Source organism: Manis javanica, chromosome 5 (assembly GCF_040802235.1).
Source record: "Manis javanica isolate MJ-LG chromosome 5, MJ_LKY, whole genome shotgun sequence".
Lineage (NCBI taxonomy): Eukaryota > Metazoa > Chordata > Mammalia > Pholidota > Manidae > Manis > Manis javanica.
In genome coordinates, this window is record NC_133160.1 from 81,736,839 (window position 1) to 81,762,616 (window position 25,778).

Consider the following 25,778-nt stretch of genomic DNA (forward strand, 5'->3'; position numbering starts at 1 on the left):
TGCATTTTTCTCTACATCTCATTCCATTGCTCTTGCATTTTTCTCTGCATCTCTGTCAGCATGTTCATTATTTTTATTTTGAATTCTTTTTCAGGAGGACTGGTTAGGTCTGTCTCCTTCTCAGGTGTTGACTCTGTGATCTTTGTCGGCCTGTAGTTTTGCCTTTTCATGGTGATAGAGATAGTTTGCAGAGCTGGTACGAGTGACGGCTGGAAGAGCTTTCTTTCTTGTTGGTTTGTGGCCTTCCTCTCCTGGGAGAATAGCGACCTCTAGTGGCTTGTGCTGGGCAGCTGTGTGCAGCCTGGGCTTCTGCTTCCTGCCCGGTTGCTATGGAGTTTATCTCCACTGTTGCTGTGGCATGGCCTGGCTGGGGCTGCCGCTCCAAAATGGTGGAGCCCCGTTGGAGGGGGAGCGGCCGGGAGGCTATTTATCTCCGTAAGGGGCCTCTGTGCTCCCTGCTGCCCAGGGGGTTAGAGTGCCCACAGATCCCCAGATTCCCTGCCTCTGGTCTAAGTGACCTGTCCTGCCCCTTTAAGACTTCCAAAAAGCACTCACCAAACCAAAACAACAACAGCACTAATGAGAGAGGGAACAGGAAAAAAAAAAAAAGGAAAAAACACGCGATTTTTTTTTTTTTGTCCTCAGGCGCTGGTCCCAGGCACCCACTCACTGGTCCTGCTGCCCTGTCTCCCTAGCACCAGGGTCACTGTCCCTTCAAAGCTTCCGAAAAGCACCCGCCCACAGGTCCCGCAGGGAAAAACGCGCGATAATCTTTGTCCTCAGGCTCCGGTCCCAGGCACCCGCTCACCAGTCCCGCTGCCCTGCCTCCCTAGCACCGGGGTCCCTGTCCCTTTAAGGCTTCCAAAAAGCACTCGCCAAAAACAGAAAAAAAAGGGGGGAAAAACGCGCGATTTCCTCCATCCTCAGGTGCTGGTCTCAGTCACCCGCCCACAGGTCCCGCAGGGAAAAACGCGGGATATTCTTTGTCCTCAGGCGCTGGTCCCAGCCACCCACTCACCAGTCCTGCTGCTCTGCCTCCCTAGCACCAGGGTCCCTGTCCCTTTAAGGCTTCTAAAAAGCACTCGCCAAAAAGAGAAAAAAAAAAAAGGGGGCAAAAAAACGCTCGATTTCTTCCGTCCTCAGGTGCCGGTCTCAGGCACCTGCCCACCGATCCTGCAGGGAAAAACGCTGGATATTCTTTGTCCTCAGGCGCTGGTCCCAGGCACCCGCTCACCGGTCCCGCCACCCTGCCTCCCTAGCACCGGGGGCCCTGTCCCTTTAAGGCTTCCAAAAAGCGCTCGCCAAAAAGAGGGAAAAAAAGGGGGAAAACACGCAATTTCCTCTGTCCTCAGGCGCCGGTCTCAGGCACCCGGCCACCGGTCCCACAGGGAAAAATGCAGGATATTTTTTGTCCTCAGGCGCCCGTCCCAGGCACCCGCTCCCTGGTCCCGCCACCCTGCCTCCCTAGCAACGGGGGCCCTGTCCCTTTAAGGCTTCCAAAAAGCACTCACCAAAAAAAAAAACCGCTCCAGTTTCTTTCCACCCGCCGGGAGCCAGGGGGAGGGGCGCTCGGGTCCCGCCGGGCTGGGGCTTGTATCTTACCCCCTTCGCAAGGTGCTGGGTTCTTGCAGGTGTGTATGTGGTCTGGATGTTGTCCTGTGTCCTGTGGTCTCTATTTTAGGAAGATTTTTCTTTGTTATATTTTCATAGCTCTATGTGTTTTTGGGAGGAGATTTCCACTGCTCTACTCACGCTGCCATCCTGGCTCCGCCTCCTGGGTGCATATATATTTATAATGGTTATAACCTCTTGTTGGACTGAGCCTTTTATCATTATGTAATGTCCTTCTTTATCTCTTGTTCCTTTCGTTGTTTTGAAGTCTATTTTGTCTGATACTAGTACTGCAACACCTGCTTTTTTCTCCCTGTTGTTTGCATGAAATATCTTTTTCCATCCCTTGACTTTTAGTCTGTGCATGTCTTTGGGTTTAAGGTGAGTCTCTTGTAGGTAGTATATAGATGGGTCTTGTTTTTTTATCCATTCAGTGACTTTATGTCTTTTGATTGGTGCATTCAGTCCATTTACATTTAGGGTGATTATTGATAGGTATGTACTCATTGCCATTTTAGGCTTTAGATTCATGGTTACTTTCCTTACTGTCTAAGAGTCTAACTTAACTCAGTGTGCTGTTACAAACACAATCTAAAGGTTCTTTTCTATTTCTCCTTCTTTTTCTTCCTTCTTCATTCTTTATATATTAGGTATCAAATTCTGTACTTTGTGTCTATCCCTTGATTGACTTTGAGGATAGTTAATTTAATTTTCCATTTGCTTCATAATTAGCTGTTCTACTTTCTTTACTGTGGTTTTATTACCTCCGGTGACAGCTATTCAACCTTAGGAACACTTCCATCTATAGTAGTCCCTCCAAAATAGACTGTAGAGATGGTTTGTGGAAGGTAAATTCTCTCAGCTTTTGCTTATCTGGAAATTGTGTAATCCCTCCTTCAAATTTAAATGATAATCTTGCCAGATAAAGTAATCTTGGTCCCAGGCCCTTGTGCTTCATGGCATTATATACATCATGCCACTCCCTTCTGGCCTGTAATGTTTCTGCTGAGAAGTCTGATGTTAGCCTGATGGGCTTTCCTTTGTATGTGATCTTATTTCTGCTGCTGGCTGCTTTTAGCAGTCTGTCCTTATCCTTGATCTTTCCCATTTTAATTACTATGTGTCTTGGTGTTGTCTTCCTTGGGTCCCTTGTGTTGGGAGATCTGTTGATCTCCATGGCCTGAGAGACTATGTCCTTCCCCAGATTGGGGAAGTTTTCAGCAACTACCTCCTCAAAGACAGTTTCTATCCCTTTCTTTCTCTGTCTTCTTCTGGTATCCCTATAATGTGAATATTGTTCCACTTGGATTGGTCACACTGTTCTCTCCATATTTTTTCATTCTTAGAGATCCTTTTTTCTCTCTGTCCCTCAGCTTCTTTATATTCCTCTTCTCTAGTTTCTATTTCATTTATTGTCTCCTCCACCGTATCCAACCTGCTTTTAATATCCTCCATCGTGCTCTTCAATGATTGGATCTCCGCCCTGAATTCGTTTCTGAGTTCTTAGATATCTTTCTGTACCTCCATTAGCATGCTGATGATTTTTATTTTGAACTCCGTTTCAGGAAGAGTCACGAGGTCCATATCATTTAAATCTTTCTTGGGAGTTGTAGAAATAATTTTACTCTGGACAAGGTTCCTTTGGCATTTCATGTTTGTATATGGTGCCCTGTAGTGTCCAGAAGCTGTAGTGTCTGGAGCTACTCAGGCCCTGAAGCAATGTCTGGGGTCACAGGGGAGCAGTTCTGGTGCCTGGGGGGATGAAAGAGCTCTTCCCCACCTCCCGGCTGCTGTGCCTGTCTCCACTGCCTGAACCAGTGGCTGGAGCACACAGGTATAAGCTTTTGTCCCAGAGCAGCCAGATATGGATCCCTGCTTTCCACAAGTGGCCGGAATCCCAGTCTTCCCAGGAACTCTGCCTGTATTAACTTTACAACCCGATAGTCATGCGAGTCTCATGAAAGCACCATGAGATGTAGGTTTGTGCTCCCAGCGCAGATGTCCGGAGCTAGGTATTCAGCAGTCCCAAGCCTTCCATTCCCTCCCTGCTCCATTTATCTTCCTCCTGCCAGTGAGCTGGGGTGGGGGAGGGGCTCGGGTCCTGCGGAGCCACAGTTCTGGTATGTTACCCCGTTGGCTGAGGTCTGCTCTTTACTCCAGGTGTGTGCAGTCTAATGCTGTCCTCTTTCCTGTTGCTCTCTCCGGATTAGTTGCGCCAACTATATTTTCTAATTGTATCCAGTTTTAGGAGGAAGCCTCTGTCATTCCTCTCACACCACCATCTTTAAATCAATCTCTCTGGTAGAAACCATTTTTATTGCTCACAGCTTGCTCAAATTCACTAGCTAGGCCCAGCCCTGTCCATCTCCTCTGGCTGCCACTTGCACTCTGCCTTTCTCTCTGGTCTCTGCTAGCCAAGCGAACTTGATGCTCTGTGTCTCTGCAGGCCAGCCCCCTTCAACTGGCAGATGCCAGACCAATTATGTGCCAAGAACTCTCTTCTGAAGTATTTTTAAATAATATTTTTAACGTTTTATCTTTCTTTTCCATAGTCAACATTTGAATTTGTCAGTTTAAGTGTGTGCATTGAGAAGTGATAATTAGGAGATAGCAATAGTGAAGTTTACAAAGTTTGAGAGTACTTGATTAGGGCACATTATTATGTAAATAAAGTTAAGATTTTTATTGTTCCCATATGTTTGAATTAACATCAAGCCAATCTTAAGTTATCTTATACTTCTTAAGGTTCCAAATAAATTAAGATTTTCTAGATATAGCATACTGGAACAGAGTAATTTACCATCTTTCTGCCTATTGGACTTATATTGTGGATCTACTAGGCATCAAGTGCCATATTAAACATATTCTTGTCACCAGCTTCTGCAAAATTCATATCTTTAATCAAGTCACGAATATAAATTTGATCAATGCTGTTCTGTATGGATTAGGATCTAAGGGTTTATACATAAAAATTATCTGTAGGAGGCTGTATCCTCAGATATGCAGAGTCATGCTAGAGACATCCATGGGTTTCCTCATTTTCACACTTAGATTATTAGATTATATCAAGGCTAAATTCTAATTCTGTTTAGTTTTATGGAATAATCAGCCTTCTCTCTTTCATGACTAGTTTCCAGTTATTTAGCCTTTTTCCTCTAAAATCCATGGAGCAGAGTTAAGCATCATCTTCCCTCTAATTTTATAGCATATTTGAAGGGGCTTTGTAGGAAATGGATCAAGATGATAGAGTGCTAAGTATGAAAAAGCCTGTATTCTTGAAATTATTTGGAGAACACTGCAGTCATTATTATTTGAAAGTAAAGTGACACTAGAAAACAATATATTTTTTTCAAGGTAATCATTCAGATTTATTTTAAAAAGGAGAGGAGAGTTCTTTTGTTGATTTTGTAAGAGAAAGGCAACAGTCAGCCATTTCTTTGGCTAATTCATGCAATCCTTCAGTAAAATTTAAGTCTGAATTACTTTGGTAGGATTTAAAGGCATAAGACAGTTGTGAATACAATGATATAGATCTGTATAATTCTGAATAATAAAGATTAGGATGATAATATTGGACCCTCAAGTACTGGTATTTAAACTTTAAAAATCAATCAAGAGAGAAGATTAAGTGGTGTTTCTTTTGTACTAAAAATGTAAATCTAAGTCTAAATTGTTCTGTTTTCACAGATTTAAGATACAAAGAGGATATTTAAAAACATTAAAATGGCTACAAAATTCTCTTCAGCTTATGAAGAATCTCCTATGAATTACACTTAGAAGACATCCCTGAGTACATTAACTACTCTCTTCTTCCTAAATAAAGAGGGACAATGTAAAAGCTTTGCAAGACATATGAACCCAATACTTAGCAAATGGAATATTCGTGTATAAGACTCCCTCCAAAGTGCTTGTAAATTAAGCCACCAAATGTTTAAGAGGAGAAACAATAGATTTACAAAATTAAAATATGATATTTGAAAACATTAGCCATTCCTAGGTAAATCAAAAAACCATTGTCTTATGGTGTTTCTATTTTGTTTTAACCACTCGATATTGTTTTTCACTGTTTCCAGTACTTGAGCCCTAGGTTTTTCTCCTGCTCCAGCTTCTGGATACTTTTTGAAAAAGCTTTCCATCTGCAAAAGAGAGGGAAATAATTAAGAATTTTTTAGCTCAATTATTCTTGAGGAATTTCATTTACAAACTGGGTTTGTTTCCTTGCCTGGAAATTCAGTATCACGGCGCAATACTGAGATAAGATCTCCTGGTGTATCATTTAGATTGAACCTCTCTCTCAGATTAGCACTCATTACCTATGGCTTCTGGATGCCTGGCAGCATATCAGGTTGAAAGAGGTCTCAACATATTAGGGAAGGAGTGGAGCACATGAGTGGCTGGCCTGTCCTTTCTACAGTTCTACCCGTTTCTCTATTTCCTGTACATTCCTCAGGTGTTCCCAGCAAGATCTGGTCTGTGGAATAACGGCTTTGCTTAGCCTTTCACTCCAGAAGTCTGGAGTATTTTACTATACTTGCAGTATAGTAGCCTTTCACTCCAGAAGTCTGGAGTATTTTACTATACTTTAAGGACTAAAAAAAATCTCTGTTAAACGGTTCTATCCTCCTTCTTCACTCCAAAAGCCTCCCTAAAACTCAACCATAGTACTATTTACCATCTATAAAAATAAGAATTATTTTGTTTCTTAACCACAGAAGAATGTTCACATTCCCATATCTAATACACAGGTATTGAAAAATCATTCAATCTCTATTTGTCCAACATTAGTAGACATCCCCCTTACCCCCTCCCAGGAATTGAAATATCTGAAACCTGAGAGATTTGGGCTTAGTTCTGAAATTCCAGAACTATGAATTTGGAAGGAATCAAATCTTGATCAACATACTGAAGGGTTACATTTACCAAGAAAGAGGAAGCATTCTCTCCATGCTTTGGTAAGCTGAATGGCCTCATGTAACCTGCAAAGCATCCTAAGGCCTCACCTTTCTCAGCTTAGACTTTGTTTTTTGGTTATTTGAACTTTTTTCAGTTTAGATAAAATAACTGTACATTTAATTAGATAGAATAATTCTTTCTTTCTTCTTGTCTCCTTGAGATCTGAATAGAGAAAATACCATTTGAATTTGAAAAACTTTTTAAATTCTGATCCATACCTGCCAGAGCTGTAGTTCAGTGTTGAATGGCTCTGCTATTGTGACAATCCTGCCAAGGTTTCTGTCATTGAGTGTATATCTGAAGAGAAATTTAGGGAAGTAAAAGGAAATGTAAGTGGCCAGAACTTTAAATCTTTAAATTTCTCTAAGTGCATATATTTCCTTTTGATTTTGAGGGTTTTTAAACAAGGAGTTGTCAATGTTAGCAAAGCACCATAAGTAAACACATTTAATTTAAAATAATTCTGTTCAGGAGAAATTCTTAGTAAATGCTGCATGTCTTTCTGTAGATAGAGCCACACCATTTTCCCAGATGTGGTAGCCTGCTTATTGTATTTCTCAAATCTGTTCTCTTTTTTTCCTGCACACATGAAAAACCAGTTAGAGTTTGTACTTCTCAGTCTCCCTCATAGAGGTGCAGATGGGTGATCCAATTCTTTTTTTAACATACAAAGTTATTATAATATTATTGACTCTTTCCTATGCTGTACTTTTCATCCCTATGATTTACTTATTTTATAACTGGATGTTTATACCTCCTCATCCCCTTCACCTATTTTGCCTATCCTCCCATCCTTGTCCCCTCTGGCAACCACCAATCTGTTCTCTCTGTTTATGGGTCTATTCAGTTTTGTTTGTTTGCTTGCTTTTTTTTTTTTAGATTCCACATATAAGTGAATTATATGGTATTTGCCTTTCTGTGTCTGATTTATTTTACTTCGTATAATACTCTCTAGATGTATCCATGTTGTCACAAATGGAAAGATTTCGTTCCTTTTTATGGTTGAGTAATATTCCACTGTAAATATATATACCACATCTTCCTTATCCATCCATCTATCAATGGACACTTAGGTTGCTTCCATATCTTGGCTATTGCAAATAATGCCACAGTAAACAGGGGTGTATATATCTTTTCAAATGAGTGTTATTTTCTTTGGGTAAATACCCAGAAGTATAATTACTGGGTTGTATGCTATTTCTAGTTTTAATTTTTTGAGGAACCTCCATACTGCTTTTCACAGTGGCTGAACCAGTTTACATTCCCACCAACAGTGTAGGAGGGTCCCCATTTCTTGACACCTTCACCAACACTTGTTATTTCTTGTCTTTTGGATTGTGGCCATTCTGACTGGTTTGAGGTAATACCTCATTGTGGTTTTGATTTGCCTTTTCCTAATGTTAACAATGTAGAGCATTTTTTCATGTGCCTCTTGGCCATCTGTATGTCTTTAGGAAAATGTCTATTAAAGTCATTTGCCCATTTTTTAATTATATTGGTTTTTTGATGAGGTGACCAGTTTTTAACAATGGAATCTGAGCAGAGGTGGTATGTTCAGCTTCCACCTCCTTGCTTAAGGGAAATTGCTTGCCTTACACTCCTTGGCTTTTTCTCCTCTTCCTCTAAGAGTCAACCACACAGATAGATAAGGTAATAGGCCTCCTGGAGCAAAGCCACCTTGACAACTTGGAATGCTCACTTGAGGGATTAACTTCAATAAGAAGTAATTACTCATGTCCTTTAACCTGCTACATTTCTGTGTTTCAGTTACAGTCAGGGAGCTCTCTCATCCTTATCCAAATCTCTGTGCCTCTTTCTGCAGGTACGGAAATTTGAATATATGCTATTTATTCTTCACAAAGCTTTATTAGCTACATATGATCTATATCAGCCTAGCTAAGCAAAGACACTTAAAGCTAAGTGCAAAGATATAATTTTAGAGATGATACTATTTTCCTGTCCTTTTGCATTTTCTGTCTTAAAGAGCAACAATCAGAAATTTCCTGACAGACTATAATGTACATGATTGTGATACAGGTAAAAATTTCATCACAACTAATTACAATGTAAGCAAAGCAACCACAAGAATCATGTATAAACCTTGAACCACATGAATGTTGTAGAAGGGTAAAAGAAAACACTGATACGTGAAGAGGTAAACAGGGGAGAAATTTTACATTTAAAAATTATCACATAATAAAAGCAGAAACCATGAAGATAAAAATTAATAAAATTTGTTGCAAATACAGTTTTTAAAAATTTTATACAAAAATAAAAACTCGGGAGAGGTGAGCCAAGATGGCAGAGTGAGTAGAGCAGTGGAAATCTCCTCCCAAAACCACATATATCTATGAAAATATAACAAAGACAACTCTTCCTAAAATAGACACCAGAAGGAACAGGACAACATCCAGACCACATCCACACCTGCGAGAACCCAGCACCTCACGAAGGGGGTAAGATACAAACCCCAGCCTGGCGGGACCCAAGCGCCCCTTCCCCCATCTCCCAGTGGGAGGAGAGGAGTCAGCAGGGAGGGAGAGGGAGCCCAGGACGGCTGAACACCCAGCCCCAGCCATCCGCACCAGAGTGCAGACACAGTGCATGCGTGGGGTCCTGGATACTAGGGAAACAGGGCAGCAAGACCGGTGAGCAGGTGCCTGAGGCCGACAATGGAGAACAAAGACATGGGAGCGGCCATTTTTTTTTCCTTTTTTTTTTTTTTTTCTGGCGAGTGCTGTTTGGAAGTCTTAAAGGTACAGGGACCCCAATACTAGGGAAACAGGGCAGCAAGACCAGTGAGCGGGTGCCTGAGGCCGGCACCTGAGGACAAAGAAAATCGTGCATTTTTCTTTTCTTTTTTTTAAAAATTATTTATTTAATTATTTTTTGTTTGTTTTTTTGTTGTTGTTTTGGTTTGGCGAGTGCTTTTTGGAAGTCTTAAAGGGGCAGGGTGGGACACTTAGTCCAGAGGCAGGGAATCTGGGGATCTCTGGGCACTCTATCCCCTTGGGCAGCAGGGAGCACGGAGGACCCTTATGGAGATAAATAGCCTCCCGGCCGCTCCCACTCCAATGGGGCTCCACCAATTTGGAGCAGCAGCCCAAGCCAGGCCATGCTCACTGCAACAGCGGAGATAAACTCCATAGCAGCCGGGCAGGAAGCAGAAGCCCTGTCTGTGCCCCCTGTCTGTGCACAGCTGCCCAGCACAAGCCACTAGAGGTCGCTGTTCTCCCAGGAGAGGAAGGCCACAAACCAACAAGAAAGAAAGCTCTTCCAGCCGTCACTCGTACCAGCTCTGCAAACTATCTCTATCACCATGAAAAGGCAAAACTACAGGCAGACAAAGATCACAGAGTCAACACCTGAGAAGGAGACAGACCTAACCAGTCTTCCTGAAAAAGAATTCAAAATAAAAATCATGAACATGCTGATGAAGATGCAGAGAAAAAAGCAAGAGCAATGGGATAAAGTCCACAGGGAGATCACAGATTCCAGGAAGGAGATTACAGAAGTGAAACAAACCCTTGAAGGATTTATAAGCAGAATGGATAAGATGCAAGAGGCCATTGAAGGAATAGAAACTAGAGAACAGGAATGTATAGAGGCTGACAGAGAGAGAGATAAAAGGGTCTCCAGGAACGAAACAATACTAAGAGAATTGTGTGACCCATCCAAAAGGAACAATATCCGTATTATAGGGGTACCAGAAGAAGAAGAGAGAGGAAAAGGGATAGAAAGTGTCTTTGAAGAAACAATTGCTGAGAACTTCCCCAAACTGGGGGAGGAAATAATCGAACAGACCATGGAAATACACAGAACCCCCAACAGGAAGGATCCAAGGAGGACAACACCAAGACACATAATAATTAAAATGGCAAGGATTAAGGACAAGGAAAGAGTTTTAAAGGCAGCTAGAGAGAAAAAGGTCACCTATAAAGGAAAACCCATCAAGCTATCATCAGACTTCTCGACAGAAACCCTATAGGCCAGAAGAGTATGGCATGATATATTTAATACAATGAAACAGAAGGGCCTTGAACCCAGGATACTGTATCCAGCACAACTATCATTTAAATATGATGGCAGGATTAAGCAATTCCCAGACAAGCAAAAGCTGAGGGAATTTGCTTCCCACAAACCACCTCTATCGGGCATCTTACAGGGACTGCTCTAGATGGGAGCACCCCTAAAAAGAGCACAGAACAAAACACACAACATATGAAGAATGGAGGAGGAGGAATAAGAAGGGAGAGAAGAAAAGAATCTCCAGACAGTGTATATAACAGTTCAATAAGCGAGTTAAGTTAGGCAGTAAGATACTAAAGAGGCTAACCTTGAACCTTTGGTAACCACGAATTTAAAGCCTGCAATGGCAATAAGTACATATCTCTCAATAGTCACCCTAAATGTAAATGGACTTAATGCACCAATCAAAAGACACAGAGTAATAGAATGGATAAAAAAGCAAGACCCATCTATATGCCTCTTATAAGAAACTCACCTCAAACCCAAGGACATGCACAGACTAAAAGTCAAGGGATGGAAAAACATATTTCAGGCAAACAACAGCGAGAAGAAAGCAGGGGTTGCAGTACTAATATCAGAAAAAATAGACTTCAAAACAAAGAAAGTAACAAGAGATAAAGAAGGACACCACATAATGATAAAGGGCTCAGTCCAACAGTAGGATATAACCATTCTAAATATATATGCACCCAACACAGGAGCACCAGCATATGTGAAACAAATACTAACAGAACTAAAGGGGGAAATAGACTGCAATGCATTCATTTTAGGAGACTTCAACACACCACTCACCCCAAAGGATAGATCCACCGGGCAGAAAATAAGTAAGGACACACAGGCACTGAACAACACACTAGAACAGATGGACCTAATAGACATCTATAGAACTCTACATCCAAAAGCAACAGGATATACATTCTTCTCAAGTGCACATGGAACATTCTCCAGAGTAGACCACATACTAACTCACAAAAAGAGCCTCAGTAAATTCCAAAATACTGAAATTCTACCAACCAATTTTTCAGACCACAAAGGTATAAAACTAGAAATAAATTCTACAAAGAAAACAAAAAGGCTCACAAACACATGGAGGCTTAACAACATGCTTCTAAATAATCAATGGATCAATGAACAAATCAAAATAGAGATCAAGGAATATATAAAAACAAATGACAACAACAACACAAAGCCCCAACTTCTGTGGGATGCAGCGAAAGCAGTCTTAAGGGGAAAGTATATAGCGATCCAGGCACACTTGAAGAAGGAAGAACAAACCCAAATGAATAGTCTAACATCACAGTTATCAAAACTGGAAAAAGAAGAACAAATGAGGCGTAAAGTCAGCAGAAAGAGGGACATAATAAAGATCAGAGAAGAAATAAACAAAATTGAGAAGAATAAAACAATAGCAAAAATCAATGAAACCAAGAGCTGGTTCTTTGAGAATATAAACAAAATAGATAAGCCTCCAGCCAAACTTATTAAGAGAAAAAGAGAATCAACACAAATCAACAGAATCAGAAATGAGAACAGAAAAATCACGACAGCCTCCACAGAAATACAAAGAATTATTAAAGACTACTATGAAAACCTATATGCCAACAAGCTGGAAAATCTAGAAGAAATGGAAAACTTCCTAGAAAAATACAACCTTCCAAGACTGACCAAGGAAGAAACACAAAAGTTAAACAAACCAATTACGAGCAAAGAAATTGAAACGGTAATCAAAAAACTACCCAAGAACAAAATCCCCGGGCCAGACGGATTTACCTCAGAATTTTATCAGACACACAGGGAAGACATAATACCCATTCTCCTTAAAGTTTTCCAAAAAATAGAAGAGGAGGGAATACTCCCAAACTCATTCTATGAAGCCAACATCACCCTAATACCAAAACCAGGCAAAGGCCCCTCCAAAAAAGAAAATTACAGACCAATATCCCTGATGAATGTAGATGCAAAAATACTCAATAAAACTAGCAAACAGAATTCAAAAATACATCAAAAGGATCATACACCATGACCAAGTGGGATTCATCGCAGGGATGCAAGGATGGTACAACATTCGAAAATCCATCAACATCATCCACCACATCAACAAAAAGAAAGACAAAAACCACATGATCATCTCCACAGATGCTGAAAAAGCATTTGACAAAATTCAACATCCATTCATGATAAAAACTCTCAGCAAAATCGGAATAGAGGGCAAGTACCTCAACATAATAAAGGCCATATATCATAAACCCACAGCCAACAGCGAAAAGCTGAAAGCTTTTCCTCTGAGATCGGGAACTAGACAGGGATGCCCACTCTCCCCACTGTTATTTAACATAGTACTGGAGGTCCTATCCACGGCAATCAGACAAATAAAAGAAATACAAAGAATCCAGATTGGTAAAGAAGAAGTCAAACTGTCATATTTACAGATGATATGATATTGTACATAAAAAACCCTAAAGACTCCACTCCAAGACTACTAGAAGTGATATCGGAATAGAGCAAAGTTGCAGGAGGATACAAAATTAACACACAGAAATCTGTAGCTTTCCTATACACTAACAATGAACCAATAGAAAGAGAAATCAGGAAAACAATTCCATTCACAATTGCATCAAAAAGAATAAAATACCTAGGAATAAACCTAACCAACGAAGTGAAAGACCTATACCCTGAAAACTACAAGTCACTCTTAAGAGAAATTAAAGGGGACACTAATAAATGGAAACTTATCCCATGTTCATGGCTAGGAAGAATTAATATCATCAAAATGGCCATCCTGCCCAAAGCAATATACAGATTTGATGCAATCCCTATCAAATTACCAGCAACATTCTTCAATGAACTGGAACAAATAATTCAAAAATTCATATGGAAACACCAAAGACCCCAAATAGCCAAAGCAATCCTGAGAAAGAAGAATAAAGTAGGGGAGATCTCACTCCCCAACTTCAAGCTCTACTACAAAGCCATAGTAATCAAGACTTTTTGGTACTGGCACAAGAACAGAGCCACAGACCAGTGGAACAGATTAGAGACTCCAGACATTAACCCAAACATATGTGGTCAATTAATATTTGATAAAGGAGCCATGGACATACAATGGTGAAATGACAGTCTCTTCAACAGATGGTGCTGGCAAAACTGGACAGCTACATGTAGGAAAATGAAACTGGACCATTGTCTAACCCCATACACAAAGGTAAATTCAAAATGGATTAAAGACCTGAATGTAAGTTATGAAACCATAAAACTCTTAGAAAAAAACATAGGCAAAAACCTTTTAGATATAAACATGAGTGACCTCTTCTTGAACATATCTCCCCGGGCAAGGAAAACAAAAGAAAAATGAACAAGTGGGACTATGTTAAGCTGAAAAGCTTCTGTACAGCAAAAGACACCATCAATAGAACAAAAAGGAACCCTACAGTATGGGAGAATATATTTGTAAATGACAGATGCAATAAAGGCTTGATATCCAAAATATATAAAGAGCTCACATGCCTCAACAAACAAAAAACAAATAATCCAATTAAAAAATGGGCAGAGGAACTGAACAGACAGTTCTCCACAAAAGAAATACAGATGGCCATCAGACACATGAAAAGATGCTCCACATCACTAATTATCAGAGAAATGCAAATTAAAACTACAATGAGGTATCACCTCACACCAGTAAGGATAGCTGCCATCCAAAAGACAAACAGCAACAAATGTTGGTGAGGCTGTGGAGAAAGGGGAACCCTCCTACACTGCTGGTGGGAATGTAAATTAGTTCAACCACTGTGGAAAGCAGTATGGAGGTTCATCAAAATGCTCAAAACAGATTTACCATTTGACCCAGGAATTCCACTCCTAGGAATTTACCCTAAGAACGCAGCAATCAAGTTTGAGAAAGACCGATGCACCCCTATGTTTATTGCAGCACTATTTACAATAGCCAAGAATTGGAAGCAACCTAAATGTCCATCAGTAGATGAATGGATAAAGAAGAGGTGGTACATATACACAATGGAATACTACTCAGCCATAAGAAGAGGGCAAATCTTACCATTTGCAGTAACATGGATGGAGCTGGAGGGTATTATGCTCAGTGAAATAAGCCAACTGGAGAAAGAGAAATACCAAATGATTTCACTCATCTGTGGAGCATAAGAACTAAGGAAAAACTGAAGAAACAAAACAGCAGCAGAATCACAGAACCCAGGAATGGACTAACAGGTACCAAAGGAAAGGGACTGGGAAGGATGGGTGGGTAGGGAGGGATATGGGGTGGGGGGAAAGAAGGGGGTTATTAAGATTAGCATGCATGGGGGGGAGGGAGAAAGGGGAGAGCTGTACAAGAGAAGACAAGTATTGAGTCTACAACATTTTGCTATGCTAATGCACAGTGACTGTAAAGTGGTTTATAGGGGGGACCTGGTATAGGGGACAGCCTAGTAAACATAATATTCTTCATTTAAGTGTATGATAACAAAAAACAAAGAAAGAAAGAAAAAAGGGGGATTACTCCCTGGTAGGGTAAAACTAACTGTAAATCAACGATTAATGCATGCTTTAAATATCCTTAATTTTGATCACTTAAAGGGTGTCAGATGATCAGCTATGGAGGTACATTTTTCTGATAATATTCCTTTCTCTTAAAAAAAAACAAAAAGTAGTTCCTGTGTGGTGACCTCCAATGAGTTCTACACAATGGTATAAAGGGCATATCAAAGTGTGGGCAACAGGTCTGTTTGTGTTTATACAGAGGATCAAAGCCTAATTTGGCTACCCAGAAAAATGAACTAAGATGTGATATGAAGAAGAACTTCCAACATCAGCACTCTCTGGAAGAGTCATACCAGAAGATGATCACCAAAAAACCGCAACAAAGATCCAGGCAATGCTGCAGTTGTAGCTGCATTCATCCCACCGGTTCCTGGACTTGCCATTGGAATGGAGAAGGAGATATCTAAGCTCGTTTGTGCATACAGTAAAACAACAAATTTGACTGGATCTATACTGTTGGAACTCAACCAAGAATTAGGAGAAGTGCAAGTTGTAGTGCTCCAAAATCTTATGACTACTTTTATCTACTGTACATATGGGATGTGAACAGTCCCCAGGAATGGGTTGTTTTAGTTTGTCTGATTTCTCTCAGACTGTTCAAGTTCAGTTGGACAATATCCACCATATCATAGACAAATTTTTACAAATGCCTAGGGTGCGTAACTGGTTTTCTTGGTTTCACTGGAGATGGCTGGTAATTATAGGTCTGCTTTGGTTATGTAACTGTATTCCTATTATGTTAATGTGTGTATGCAATTTAACTAGTAGTTTAAAACCTATACATGCTTAAGGTACTCTACAAGAAGATATGTCAAAGAAATAATCAATCCTCCCATGTTTTCTTCCATATACTACCTCTATAGCTTTTCTTCTTCCTTCCTAATTACAACCCTTAAGTAGAATTCGTGCCTCATATCGAATTTACCGAGTATCATAATTCCTCCAGGTGGTAAAGATACCTCGAGACAAGTGCTGGGCATAGAAGCCACAGGGCATAAATCTGCAAAGAAGTAAAAAGCTAACCTTTTCAAACAATATGGCTTCTCTCTCACTTACCAACTTTACATTTCCCTGTATGGCCCCGGAAGATGACTGGTTAGCCAGAGACGGGTAAGATTCCTCAAGGGAGGAACAACCTAAGACAGGCATAGTTGCAGGGGGGCCATCAGGTGAGAAATTGGGGATCAACAGAGGTGAGGCTTAGAACCTCACCCCCCCTGTTTTGAGAGAAATCTTCTGCATCAGTGGATGTTTTATTGCCCTTGTCTAGCTTGGATTAACACTTCGTCTACAGGCACACACCTGATCATCTAAATTTGCTCTCTTACAGCACTAAACTATGTTTTCTACCTTTACCTTGCATCTACCTACAACTTCAGCATTTTATTAAAAATAATAATAATAATAATAATAATAATAATTATAAGGGAGAAATGTGGGATTCATATATAAATCAAGTATAAAAATCAAATGAATATTCATATTCGACCTGATTGTTTATAGTTCATAATGTGTGATCAAAACTGAAAGTTTCTGTGATGACTGCCCTTGTACTGTTCACCATGTAAGAACTTATTCACTATGTAAGAACTTGTTCACCATGTAAGAGCTTGTTCGTTATGCTTCAGAAGATTGGAGACTGACGAGAATTAGGCTTGGGGTGGATTAATGATTGTACATTTAGCATTGAGTCCCCTATGCAGAATTTTATTGTTGTTAACAACCCTTTGATCAATAAATATGAGAGATGCCCTCTCAAAAACAAACAAACAAAAAAAACAACAACAACAACAACAAAAAAGAAATAAAATATATGAGAAACAGAATGGAATGTACCCAACTGTGATTAGATGCAAATGATACAATTGTTTCCATATATGTCCAGGGAATCAAGCTTGTTAATTGAGTTGTACAAATATCTTCATGTTTACTGAGTTTTGTCAGTAGGATCAATCATTGTGAAAGGCATATTAAAAACCCCCATTTTAACAGTAAAAATAAATAAATAAATAAATAAATAAATAAATAAATAAATAATAAATAAAAACTCATGAAATTAATTCAAAATTTTTTGCTTTGTTGTAAAAACAGCAAATATTTTCACTATATAAAGAACGCTTACAAATTGGTAGGAGGGAGAAATGTGCCAACATGAAATTAGCAAAAGAATGAATCAGCAGTCTGCAGAGGAAATGTAAAGAGAAAATGTATAGGCAAAATGCTTTTCAGCATACTAGGTCCAATACTCACTCTTATCAAAGACACCATTGCATTGAAATCCACCATGTCTTTCATCTTTCATGTCTTAGAAGTATACAGCAAGCAATTTCCATTTACTTGATATTATCAGTCATTATCCAAAATGTAAGACTCTGGGGCATCTGTTCTCAACACTGTCCCTATAATATGTTTACTTCTGTAGCTCCCTAGATCTCCACAATCTCTCAAACCCTTTCACCTAGCCATCTGGAACTATTCCTTTACAGGGAATGCTACTTCTCATTTGGAGAGTGTTTATATTCCCATATCTTTCAAATCACCAGGTCAGAGATGGAGTTGCATTTATGCTCCCCATTGCAGGTTGCAGGCCATCATTCCTCTACTGTCTTTAAAGAGCTCTGTTCCTTCAGGTTATTCCCCTTCCCCTCATTTATGATATACTTGGCATCTGATTCCCAGTCTTCTCTACTTCAAGTTGGGATTTCAAGGTCCACATGGATGATTGCTATAACATCCTTATAAAACATCTGATAAAACATCCTTAACTATTTATTTTCTTGACATCCTCATATCCAAAAATATTTTCTCCACTCTACCTAGCCACCAATTCCCATAATCATACCTGTGATCATCCATAAATATTCTGCCTCTATAACTATCAATTTATGCACTCTCTGTGACCTGATTTACCTTTCTGTTTTCACTGTGACCATTCTTTGACTATCTGGATTTCTGGCCCACTGACCATTCCTACCCCTATTTTCTCCTGGACCATCAGCTCTTCCTTTTCTTTCATTCATTTCCTTACATAGTTTAGATTACATGGTCTACCATTTTCAGTAACATTTTGCCTAAAGCCCTAAACTCCCTTATATTTGAATGATTTGTGTCTAGCAAAACCTTACCTTTGGTTGAAATCAAGTGCCCATTTACTCTGTATGTCAGGTAGCCAATCTGCTTAGGAAGATCACCAAACTTCCCGCATATTGTTATACTTAAATTCATGGGTGTCAGTCTTAAATGTACCCTTCACATTGACAATCCTCCTACATTACCCTAGCCAACTCATTCTTTTCCTCTCTAAATTGTCTTTCTGAAATGTTTTTATACTCTTCAACCTCCAAACACTCTCTCTCTTGTCTTCCTTCCCACAGTGTGCTCTTGCCTTCTAATTCACAGAGGAAATTGGTAGTAACTCCTCTGTCTTTGAATTTACAGACCTATTTTCTTCCATCACATGTGCTTAGGTTCTTGTTTTTCCCTACTTTCTTAAAAGCTTTACTTTCTTTTTAAATCTTTTTTTCTGTCCTACATATTAAATTTTTCATTCTTCACTAGGTCTTGCTCATCGGCTGTTAAATATGTTAAACATAATTAAAAATATCCTCCATATAAAAAAAGAAGAAAATCCTTTCCCTTGATCTGGCATCTCTCTGTTAATACCATTTCTCTTGCCATTCTATTCATAGCCAAACTTCAAGGAATTTCTCTACATTTCTTGTCTCCATCTCCTCACCACTGACTGATTATTGATTTGCTTCAATTTGGTTTCTGTCCCCATGACTACACTGAAAAATTCTTTCTAGGGTTACAGTAGTTTTTATGTCAATAAATCTAATGGACATTCTTTGTCTTGGATTTACTCAAACTTTAATTACAGGTAAAAAAATAATTTTTCTCAGTGACCTCCCATAACTTCTGTAATATTTCTCTTCTGTTTTATTCTTAATGACTAAAAACTAAAAGATGTATTTAGGAACTAGCAGTGAATAGATTGAATAAAGACTACAACTACCTGTATAAATATGAGAAATGTAAGAACAAAAAATGTTCACTCCAAGAAACCAATATCATATAAAATGTAGCATTTAGGAGAAATATGCTGTATATTTCTTATATCAGTTACTTTTAAAACTAAATAAGGATTTAATTACAGTTGACCCTTGCATATTTGCAGGAGTTAGGGGCACCCCACCCCCATGCAGTTGAAAACCCATGTATAACTTTTGACTCCTCCAAACTAAACTACTAATAGTCTACTGTTGACCAGAATCCTTTCCGGTAATATGAAGTTAACACATATTTTGTATGTTATGTGTATTATATACTGTATTCTTACAATAAAGTAAGCTAGAGAAAATGTTTTTTTCAAATTGTTATAAATCTCCATTTTTCCAGTAAATTAATTGAAAAAACCCACATGTAAATGGACCTGTGCAGTTTAAACCTATGCTGGTCAAGGGTTAACTGTGTATCTTACATATTTGGAAAAATAATTATATGAATATAATCTTCTTAGACTTAGTATTTATATATGTATTATGTTATGCAACACAAATGATTTTGATGCACACAAAACTTTTAGTTAAATTCTTACTAAATATTTTGTTTATGAGGTAGTGTTTAAATGGTTTCAGTCATGTCCCATTGACTTAATTTTTCATTCATAATCATGAACTAAAATCAAACTTTATCACACCACACTACTGACTTACTGAGTTCATTCAACTTCATAGTTTCACTTAAAAGTTCAGTGAAATAAATGAAAGCAAAGATTTCTGATGTATCTTTGGAAATTTGTGGTTAATTCTCAAACTGGAAAGGACATCAGTGATGTGGCCATCAGGTATAAAAATCAAAGTACTAAGCTCTATAAAAAGCAGCTTATTTATTTCACTCTGACAATAAATTGTTCAGAAATGGAGGCAGTAAAACTACCCATTGTGAAGTCTGGAAAACATATACGAGTTTGGAAATATTTGGATAAAGCTTGACTCATTTCTGTTTAATTTGTCTTATCCAATTTTAATGGGGTAATTCTATTTATTCAAACTTATAATTAATATTGGCCATTTTTTGTATCCAACATGTGTTTATTATATAATTTATGTTTGAGGCTATTTGAAATAATACCCCATGAGAATTAGATCATTAGACTATGAATAAATATTAAGAGCCTTGGGTAAGCTTTTTGGAACTAGCACTGGGAATAGTTTATCAATTTACTTTTCTTGAAAAAATTTGGTATTAGGCCTAATAGATTTAAATCAAGACCAGATTTAAGACTTTTATGACAAGGTAACACCTGTTTTTTTTCTACTTCTTAATTTTTAAAGAGATGTAAACAATGAACTAATTTCTAAAAATGAAAAATGCACTATTGGAAATAAATCATGTCAAAGCTATTCAAATAGGCCTTGAGAAATACTCTATTTAATAAACAACAAAGGAATGGACATTTTGTTGTACAAAATAGAAAATTATTTACTTTTCACAGTAATTCAAAAGTAAGCATTTTTCCTCATCTACATAGCATATATAAAAAGAGTTTTATAGTGTTTTGTGGTTAAAATAAAATACACAATACATGCCATTAGGCATATATCTTTCAAAGTGGAAGGTACTATCTTGGATAATATGAACTGTAACCTGCAGATAATATGTTCTCAACAGGTAGATTTGTTCATTTTAAACCACGCATTTCATTGGAACGATTATAAACAGATGAACAAAGCATCATACACACACATACACACACACACACATGCACCAGTCAATCTTCATAGAGATGACTTAGCAGTCATTACAAGAATAGAAAAGGCAAAAATTATCACAAACAGGGAAAAGCAATATAGAGTATCTTGGTTGAGAGCTAGAGATATAATCTGGATCTCAGAAGGAGAGAGATGTGAATGAACATAATGGTCCTCTGGTGAAGTGTAGAGTAGAAAGGAGAATGGAAATAGAAGTTATTTTTGCACTTAGTATTTTTGATAAGGTATTCATTATCAACTAGACTTTTCTGATGGAAGACAGAAAAGATTAGGAAGGAATATCAGAGGCTCCTTTCTGATGTGGGGATTACAGATGGTAAAGGTCTTTTGGTCAGTGTTTACACATTTATTTGAGACATACAGTCTATATTCTATTTTATACTCTCTCAAAGAAATATCTTTTTAATGGGAAAAGCATTAAATTTAGAGGACTAGGATCACGTACAGCATATTTCTTCGGTATGGGGCTAAAGAAATGAGAAATTTGGGAAAGCATCCACTTAGTTGATTTGCTCTTCTACTGTTCTTGTTACTTCCCATTTAAAAACCACTATTGTCTGGGAAATACAGTTCCCTTTTAAGAACTTCTCAAAATACCTAAAGTTTAATTATCATCCATATAAGCTCACTAAGATATCGGGCTCTAATTTGAATCCAGGTGTAGAAATTCTTTTTAGTTTTCACTAAATATTAACTGAGAACTAAATATATGTCTGGCATTATGCTCAGTGCTAGCACAACAGGCAGAATTATATTAACTTGTTTTAACCAAAAGTAAGGTAACTTAGGCATTTCTCCAGATTTCAGAATTCTACAAATCAATTGGCAACAGTGCTTTCTAGAAAAGGAATTATGCCTGAAATTAATTAGTGTATTGCTTCTCTGGAAGGACAATCCCATGACCCTTACCTTTGATAACATGCTACTTAAGATACTACATAGATGTCAGAGAAAGTACAATAAGGAGAAAAAAGAAAGGATTTGTAGATGGTATCAAACAAAGAGAATAACAAACCATTATCTGATCAGCCCACCTGTTGACTAGATATTCCCAGTTGAGCTGTATCCAATTCCAGGCCATGTTCTTCCCATAGCTGTTATATGAAATGTATCGGATGACTGTAAACACATCCTGAGTTTTAATAAGGTTTGAGTCCTTGAGCAAGTCCAGATACCTGAGAGAAGTCAAACAGGAAAACAATTCAAAATTTTAACTATTATTTTAAAAAATCACTTGCATTTATTGATTAAAAGCACTTCATCCACTTACTTATTATCCCACTGAACTAAAAAAAAGGAGCCAGTAAATTAAGGGAAAATATTTATACTCTTTTTTTTCTATAGGCTAACAGTTAACAGACTTAATAAGTTAAGTCTTATTTGCTCTTCCCTAGATTATAAGAAAGAGCCTTATAATGTGGTCTATATGATTAGATTAGGTGGCTGTAATTAAAGTATAGTACAAATAAGTCCAAGATAAATTGACTAACCAAATCAATAGATTTTTATTAAGTTTATGCCATGGTTGTATCTAGAGGGAGTTTCTCTACATGCTCTACACCACTGAACTTCCAGAGGTTGCACTGGAGTGGTGGGTTCCTTAATTTTTCTGTGATTTATCTTTTATCACTGGTTCACAAGAGTCTTAGTAAGACATCTAAGTATCTGCTAATTTTCTCATCAGATAGCACAATGCCATCAAGGTAATGGATCAATATGAGGTTTTGTGGAATGTCAAGATGATCAAGTTCTTGATTGACTGTCTTAACACAGAGAGTAGAACCAACATATAGCCCTGAGGCAAGATGGTGAAGGTGTATTGTTGATCCTGCCATGTAAAAGGAAACTGCTTCTATAGTCCTAACCATCAGTTATTTCATTGCAATTTGTTATTTACATTCTGTCTCTCCCATGAAACTGTAAGTTCTCAAAGATAGATATCATGCATTACTCATTTTTATTCCCACAATCTATATACCTATACATAGAAAGGACATCATAAGTATTGGTTACGTGAATGAGTAACTCAGAAATCAGAAATAAGCAAAAAATGAATTAAGGCAGAAGCTAGTTGATATGGGGCATAGGTGTGGGAGAAGATTCATAGAGGGGCTTCAAGCAGTCTTTGTACCTTCTAAGTGGAATGTAAATACATTGTGTGTGTGTGTGTGTGTGTGTGTGTGTGTGTATGCATATTGTGGCAGATATTACTTCTCTGCTGACAGAGACCAGTTTTGCTCTGGGTTTAGATCAAGGTATCCTTGATCTTAGGAAATGTAGACTCATACCTGAGTCTTAGAGTATCATGACTGGCCCATATCAGTCAAAGGAATTCAAGTTCATTCTAGTCAGCAAATGATCAAGTGGTAGACCCAGTGTATGATCCAGCATGATCAAGTATGACCCAGTTCTGGATATGAGAAGTGGAGATAACTTACTCCTTAGCATGAAAGACAGAGCCTTGGGACAAGAAACTCTTGCTCCTGTGCTCCTTCTACTGAACATATTCTTGTGAAGGCAAAATGTTTGAAACTCTGGGAGTCATGAGACATCCAGCATGTTGAGGATGGCAGAACAGAAAGAGAAAGAGCCTAGGTCCTGAATGAAAATGTTGAGCCACCACACACAACTGGGAACTGCTTACTTCTAGAATTTTTTCATATGAGATTACATTTCTTTATCATTTAAGCTGCTCTTACATAGGTATTTTCTTTCTTGCTGAGAAATTTTTAATAGATTTTCTTGCAAATATATCCTACTTTAGCATTTTAAAGAGACTGTAACATGTAAACCATCAAATACAATTCCTATAATACCTTACCTTGACAAAAGAGTAACATTCTTCACTGATGCTAATCCATACAAAAGTTTTTCTTTTTCTTGAGCTAATGAAGTTTTCTGGTATTGATCAAGCATGTAGTTCCATGAAGTCTCGTCACCAGAGTTCTGCATTCCGTAACGATACACCAGAAGCCTGAGATTTACAGGAAGCCTAGAAGAAGAAACAAGGTTTCAGAGATTTTGATTCCTCATTTCTTGGTTTAAAGTCTTCTAGAAATGAAAATATGGCAAACAGTCACCTTGTCCCAGTTAGCCACTGCTGAAATAACCGGGAAGCATTGTCCAGGGTTTCTCTGTCTCCCATCTTGCATGCAAGCCCTAACACAGAGGCACGGAGTAACCTTAGGAAAGAAACACATACCAAGCTGGGACCTTGAGCACTTTTCAACATATCTTAATACACACAAACAAATATTAGGTGAATATTAGTTTTAAAAGAATAAGAAATAACTTTGTGATGTGGTTTCCAGTATCATTCCATCCCAGAGAATCTGCAATGGGTTTCACTTGACCTCGGAAGTATTCCTGAAATAAAAGCAGATGTACAATGAGTAATAATGTACTATTTATCAATAGTCTCCCATTTATTATAATCCACAGCCCCCTGTTGTAATCTTTTTTCCTACTAATTCAGAGAACTTCGGGCCCATCTTTAGGAAAGGGATGTATTCAATTCTCGTAACATTACAATTTTGCATCAGTCTTGAACATCAGAATAGCCTGGATTATTTCCTAATGTTTTAGAAAACTTTGGGTAAGTCCCTTTAACCTCCACTTATTAGTTAACCTTTGTAATAAACAGTATAACAGCTGATACACTTAGTACTAAAAAGATTGCTCAAATGTTGGTAAAATAATAATATGACAACTAATATTTGTATATTGCCTTAGTATTTACAAAAGATGTTTATATGATCTTCATTATCCCATTACCATAGGCAGTCTAGTGCTGGCTTTCCTATTGTACAAAGGAAACTAAGACTCACAAGTATTAAATAATTTGTCCAAGTTCTTTCATTTGGCAAGTGAAAGAGCTGGAGATTTGAATCCAGAATTTGTTTAACATTACAAGTGTCCTGACAAAATGCAAAAAAAATGACAAACCAAAAGAATGGCTATCTTATAACAAAATGTCAACATGGAAATCATTGTAGTAAGAGTAAGAAAATACAATGCTATGTTTTGGGTGAGAATAAATTTATTTTTAACTTAGATAAACCCATTAAAACATAGGAGCTCATTAGTAACTGGTTTAAAATGTTGCCTATTTTAAATAAAATATTAATTATAGTGTTCTTTCTAGCACTAAAATATATCTTTAAGTGTTATACTGAACCAGAAGTACTGATACATTTCAATAAAAAAATAAACAGATAGCAGCATCCCTTTGGTTTTTAACTAGTCAAGTCATTGTACTTTCCTTTGATTTCACGTGGCAGGCAGATATGCTTTTGTATCTCCCAGGAGCTCCTTCTCTCAGAAATAGTCCTATCTGCTAATGTTTAAACATTTACTTTCATAAAATAGAGCATTAACATCACCTCAATCATAGGGTATAGTTCTTTATCATCTTCAAACATGCTAATGATATAAGTTATAGCTGAAATGACTCTCTGCCATGGTAAAAAATCCTCTTCCATTCTGAGATACTTGGTAAGGTTCAGAGCCACCTTATAATCAAGAAGTTGGGCTCTAAGAGGGGGGGAAAAACACAGTTAATTAAAAACGATAGACTTGTTTCCATTTGACTGAAAATACTAACGTGGGAATTGCAGAATTCAATGTTAATGAGAATCCTTCTATTAAACAATTAAGAAAATGCATTTATTGTTGAGGTCCAATCAAAGAGGTTTTTTCCAAGTGGTGTATTAGTGCCTTCATACATTCAATAGTAAAGAGGAAGACAGAACATTAAGATGTATGTTGGAAAAACTATTGTGGCAAAATTTCAGCTAAAACAAAAGCCATTTAGCTATGCACAGTAAATACTAATGAATAGAAACTTTAAAATTTTATGTT

General features: G+C 37.9%; 1 protein-coding gene across 1 annotated transcript in view; it reads right to left on the reverse strand.

The window, feature by feature from the left end:
- Window positions 1-4,952: 4,952 nt before the first annotated feature.
- ENPEP (glutamyl aminopeptidase) overlaps window positions 4,953-25,778 on the reverse strand; it is a 94,162-nt gene continuing 73,336 nt past the window's right edge. The window contains exons 14-20 of the mRNA XM_037001187.2: window positions 25,301-25,451; window positions 24,211-24,284; window positions 23,999-24,100; window positions 23,740-23,910; window positions 21,953-22,093; window positions 6,783-6,861; window positions 4,953-5,747 (exon numbers count right to left, since the gene is read on the reverse strand). Of these exons, the coding sequence (XP_036857082.1) occupies window positions 5,595-5,747; window positions 6,783-6,861; window positions 21,953-22,093; window positions 23,740-23,910; window positions 23,999-24,100; window positions 24,211-24,284; window positions 25,301-25,451 (871 nt within the window). The 3' untranslated portion in view covers window positions 4,953-5,594. The remainder of the gene's footprint in view (window positions 5,748-6,782; window positions 6,862-21,952; window positions 22,094-23,739; window positions 23,911-23,998; window positions 24,101-24,210; window positions 24,285-25,300; window positions 25,452-25,778) is intronic.